Source organism: Centruroides vittatus, unplaced genomic scaffold (assembly GCF_030686945.1).
Source record: "Centruroides vittatus isolate TY-2023 unplaced genomic scaffold, ASM3068694v2 contig_955, whole genome shotgun sequence".
NCBI lineage: Eukaryota > Metazoa > Arthropoda > Arachnida > Scorpiones > Buthidae > Centruroides > Centruroides vittatus.
This window is the reverse complement of record NW_027122634.1, coordinates 2,538,177-2,544,176: the sequence shown is the minus strand read 5'-3', so window position 1 is coordinate 2,544,176 and position 6,000 is coordinate 2,538,177. Positions and strand designations below refer to the sequence as shown.

Genomic DNA, 6,000 nt, shown 5'->3' with positions numbered 1-6,000 from the left:
CATTATGCAAGGAGCTTCAAACTATGTTCAAATTCAATCAGCACTTCCAAAAGGTAGCACTGGTTGCACTAGGGGTTAAATTAACGTTGAAAATAAGGAATGGGGTTGTGGTCAACATATGACGAAGTTGCATGGGTCGATGAACAAATATCGTTCATTAGTTTCTTTTATATTTGTAGAATAAGATAGAAGTCATGAATTTTTTGTTGTTTGTGCCCTGAGATGAAAAAGGGGCAAGTGTCTCAATGTATGGGCACCCCTGGACATGAAGCATTTACCTGCTGGAAGTAGCCACCTCTATTGAGATAAACCATCAATATAACTGAGTGCACTGGTCAGCAACAATATTTAATATTTTCTGGTGGTCAGACATTGCTTCATACAAGCCAAAGGAACCAAATACCCATAAAAACATGATAGACTGTAACACTGCCTATACCAAGTTGAAGTCACAAAAACATGAACACGACGACCCATGCTCTCACATCTCCATATCCTCTCCCCTTCTGCATAGTGTAATTGAAAACATTTGTCAGACTACATTGGCAAATAAGTGGAAAAAGGTAATGATTCTGTTCCCAAGAGAATTGGAAGTGTTTGTTGCAAATAGCAATGCTTACAGACAGCATTTCTTCTGTAATCATATAATGTAATATGCAGCAAACTGTACATTAAGAGGCCATTGGATTTGGTCCAGTTCAGAATATGTTATCTGATTAGTGTTCTGTCTGTTGAACTGAACTTTGCCAACCATCAGCTGAACAATCATCATGCACTCAGACCCATTTTGCCTGGAGGTCCACTGTAGTGCAATCATGTTTTAAGCACACAACATTCCATGTTCAAAGTCTGTCAGATTGAGTCTTTTACCTATTACTTCTTGAGCACTACACTTAGTCTCTGCATGTCTTAAGCATTTTTTTCTACTGATCATCATCTAGTGTCACAGCATTATCTGCAGATAACTACTATGCATAAAATGGTCTAGTGATGATGATAATTTGGCCATTCAATATATAAAATAATCTGAGTTATGCAGATAGCAATATTTCACTTTGTACATAAGAAACATGAATGTTTCAAACATCTTTGGATATATACTAATACAACAATTGACTGATATGCTATGGACAAAGTGATTAATTGGGCATTATTCATAATGACCAAAAAGGGTACACAGTCTGATTAATATTGATTAATTTATCAAACTGACTGGTCATTATGAATACTGCTATCACCTAGTAGGACAAAGTGGATGATAATAAGTTGAGGAGTGATAATCTGACATACGCTAGCCAATCGGCATCTGAGTTGCATGTGCTTATCGTGTTTAGTACCAAATTTTAAATTTGATTAAAAAAATTCCACTTATTTCATTTAGAAATATTTATTTTTTGTGAATTATTTCAAAGTACTATTATCTGATAATCTTCCAGTAACTTAGAAGTAACTTTCATTTTTGACTCTCTTCACTTTTTGTATCATTGACAAATATGCTGATTTTGTAAAAATTTGATTGTTTTCATCTTTTTCTGCTTTTAACTCATTTAATCAATTGTTGAAGCAATTATTCATATCACTTAATGATCATTACTTTTGTCAAAGAAGAAAGATTAACTACTGGTCACATGAAATTTATAATTCAGTACTAAATGCAATACGCATGCGCAACTGCAAGTTCTGATTGGCTAGTGTGTCAGATGATCACTCCTTAACGTATTATCATCACTTTTCCTGACTAGGTGATAGCAGTATTCATAATGACCAGTCAATTTGTTAAATTATTGAATTTATTACAATGCTCGATTTTGTTGGTCATTATTCATAATGCCATATTAATCACTTTGTCCATAACATATACGACAGAATGGTTGGAACAAGGTTTGGTATGAGATAATTTTAGGGTTCAGATAGGGCACACCAGACTTTTCTCTTGTCACTCACATTGAATAATGTAAGGCCACTTGTAACATATTTTTGCTATTAACAAGTACAGAACTTTGTTTTTATTGCACTCACCAGCTGCTGAATGTGTGTTGCAGTTCAACAACTCAATGAATAATGGCTCTTCAATCCAATCATATGCATAATAGTATCTCCAAGGACATTGACTTTTGGGTCCATTTGAGATCGTTGGTTTTTGCAGTCCATTTTCTTTTGCAGATGACAATCTTACATGCAGTCCACTTTTCATTGCCAATGTAAACTTTGTCTATAGTCTTCTCTTTTGGTGTTTCATACCAAAAGAGTAAACTAAAATTAGAAGCATATGAAACTCAAATTATTGATTTTCCTGTTTTTTCAAATGACAGCATATAGAGCACAAAGCATCCATAATTTATCATGGATAGTATAGTCATGGACTCATAAATGTGATTAAAAACATTATTTTCCAAAAAAGTTAGTTTAGATCCTTCAGGATCTCTAAAATAAATAATTTTTCATAAGTTCTTGTAAAAAACAGAATTTTAAACAATATTCTGAACTGATTAAGCCAAAAATTATAGAGTAATTATTTATCTTTTAGAATTTACTTAGAACTGGAAAATAAACTGTAAATTCTTTGACATTTTTGTATTGAAAATCAGCTTTTGACAAACATACAACTGACAAGATGAAATTATAAATTTAAAAATAAGCATTAATCATAGTTTTTTAATAAATCTGTTTTCATATAAAATCTGTAAAAACTTAAGCATTATAAACTCAATGTTTTTGAGTTTATAATGCTTCAGTTTATTTGTTCTTTTGCACATTTAACAGATCAAGTAAGTTTCATTACACAATAATAATAATAATTGAATATTTGTGTATATCATAAAATTTTTACCAAGGATTAATCAACTGTATTATCACTTATCTATCAGAAATAGAAATCCAGATTTAAAAATTTAATGATTTCCACCATTAAAAGAACAAGAATTACCCTTTCAATTCTTGAACTAAAATGAACAAATCCTACTGTTTAGTGTAGTAGTAAGTTCAAATAACTACAGGAATATGTATCATTAAGAAAGAAAAAGATCTTGCTCTGACACATGCTAGTGTCTGGTAAAAGCTGAGCTCAAACTATTAGAACAGATTTAGAATAAATGCTCTTTTGGATGCTCATTGATAAAAACATGGAATAATAAATTTCAGGCTTCGTTTTTATCATTACTAACTTGCCAATATTGTAACTGGAAAGTTATAGATTAGTTGTTATAGAAATTATCTCAAAATTACTTTTGAAACCATGTTTTAATGTAGTGTAGACAAAAAACTAGACTGAACAGAGAATGTTGAACAGTCCAGTGTTTTTCTATAATCATTCTGAAAATTATTTCTAAACTATTATTTGAAATTAGATCAAATATTAAAACATTGTTTTCGTGTTACTTTTTATGACAGATCAAAATCATTTACTGAACATGTGTTTGACTTTGTATTAGAATAATTCAAAATATCAAAATGCTATTTTGGATCCAACCTTCAGGTGAAATGAACTTCATATAAATTTCACATTTCAAATTAAACTCCAGCTTCATTCCAAGGGAGAAAGTAGTGCATGTTTTCCATATTCTTATTAAAACATATCAAATTCACAACACAATGTGCAGGAAACTAATATCTTTGAAATCAATTTATCTTCATTTGTCATACATGTTCACAAAACAAACTTCAATAAATTATACTTTGAAATATTTCATAAAAATGATCATTGTTATCAAAACTGATTGATTTTAGTAGAATTTCTATAAAAACAATTTGCCATTGTTTTAGTCCTTAGGAACACACTGATTTATTGACAATGAAATGTTTACATAAACGGTAATTTGTAATGATTTATCTGACATTAAATTGTATGTCGTGATTTATTCTTTGTACAGGTTCAAAAGATTATTCAACTAAAATTGTAATTTAACAACTATACTGAGCTGCAATAGTTATTAAAGAATAATTAAAACACAATAAAGCAAGACTTGATATTTCAATTAACTGTAGTTTGTACAGTCTAATGATTTAATGTTCAAAAATGTCATGACACATTGCAGATTTTTAGTATTTTAGCCAACTGATAAAACCAAAATGATCTGACACTAACAAATCTTGGCACAAACTATTTTGTGTGGTGAAATATTTTTGTGGTCTTTCCATTGTTTACAGAATGTGACATGTTTCCAATAGCACTATGAGATCTATTGAAATAGATATCTCATGATGAAGTACAACAGACATCCTTCTAGTTTTAGAATGCCCTCCAAAGACGAAGAGTGCTTCGAATTGACGATGAAACATTTCAAGAATCTGCCTGGGCCATGTAGGCATCCAGATCTGCATCGAGATGACTTTTGGTTTTGGCCATATATTCGTCCAGCTCATTGTCCAATTCCTGCTTTGAGGGAATGTTTTTCTTGTTGACATTGGCCTGTCCCCAGTTGCGTCCGCGACCTCGGTTCTGTCTACCTCCTCTCCCCTTTCTTCTTCCTCCAGCACCTCCGACATTTCTGTGTTGTTTCTAAAATAAAATTATTCTATAATGAGTAAAATTTTTCACTTACTAAAATATCAATAATCATATTTGTTTATTTTTCTTAAATTTTTATCAGCAATAAATAAAAATACTAATACTCATATATATGTGATAAAAAAAATGAATATAATTGTGATTTAAGAAGGTAAGTGAGTTTATTGTAATAGGGTTTAACCGTTTACAAGGGGGTTTCAGATGTTAACCAACCACAGATGGTTTAATCTTATTATAACATTATTTACATTGTAATAACATCTTATCCATTTTCTTTAATCATACATTTTTGTAATAATATAAACTTAAATGTTTAAAATCACAAAACATATTACTCAATTACAAAAACTTATTTGAGCTATTTATAAACTATAGATATATACAATTTTTAACAAAGATGCTTACTTTGTTCATTAAAAATCTTGTTCAACATGCAAAGGTAGTACAGTAGAGACTCATAAATCGGAACCCCGGTAATCGGCACGATTTTCAGTCGGACTGTGTCGTGCTGAATTGAACGTTTTTGATACTAAATTTACTTCTAAAGTATAATTTTCATATTTTTATATTCTTCAATATATTTACTTTGTTTGTACAAAATGCAGAAATAATTTTTAACGATACGATAGCCTCGATTATAATAATAAAAATTTTCGTTAGGCTTAAAATTGACGAAAATTCAACACGGAGCTACACGCAACAGAAAAATTCAACACGAAGCGACACGCAACGGAGAAAAATTTGAACATCGGACAGGTTAATATATTTTTTCGTACATAATCCATAATCGGAACAAATCCCTAATCTGAACAACCCCAGTCCCCAATTGATTCCGATTTTCGGTTCACTACTGTATCTGAATCATTAATAAACTTGTTCAACTTAAAGAGGTATTGTCCGAATCATAGCTCCAGTGCCTCCTTACAAAAATAAAACTTATACATCTATAACAATGATTGGAATTTGTAAAAATTAATATTAATATAATCTGTTAACTTCTTTTATATAATCATAACTAAATAAAGAATTTTATTAAAGAGTGAAATTCAGAGCATATAATCATTAATATATAAAACACTGTAGAATTGTATTATACCATATAGAATATTCCAATCATAACAGTCTTTGTTTTCATGAAACAGAGGATTTCAAAACATTTTGTATCAATTTAACTTTCAATTTAACAGCCACTAGATTATTAGTACAGGAGGGTCTAATGATGTGTTCACTTGTTTATAATCGATCAGCGCCGCCGTAACTTATCCGTTACAATTCCCAGACACGCACCTGTTATCAAAGAGTTGACCGTTACGATTTGACCGTTATGATTTGCGCTGATCGATTATAAACAAGTGAACACATCATTAGACCCTCCTGTACTTTCACTTAGTGCCTATCATGAGAAAAATTAATAGTAACCTTTGTAAAAATTGGGCACATTTCAAATCTATTTCTGAAGTTCACTGTTAATTCCTTCTCAAAACACCATTCAA

At 30.8% G+C, this 6,000-nt stretch overlaps 1 protein-coding gene across 1 annotated transcript in view; it reads right to left on the bottom strand.

The window, feature by feature from the left end:
- Positions 1-3,962: 3,962 nt before the first annotated feature.
- Positions 3,963-6,000, bottom strand: part of LOC136985169 (chromatin target of PRMT1 protein) — a 40,251-nt gene continuing 38,213 nt past the window's right edge. The window contains exon 7 of the mRNA XM_067282377.1: positions 3,963-4,498. Coding sequence (XP_067138478.1) covers positions 4,280-4,498 — 219 coding nt within the window. The 3' untranslated portion in view covers positions 3,963-4,279. The remainder of the gene's footprint in view (positions 4,499-6,000) is intronic.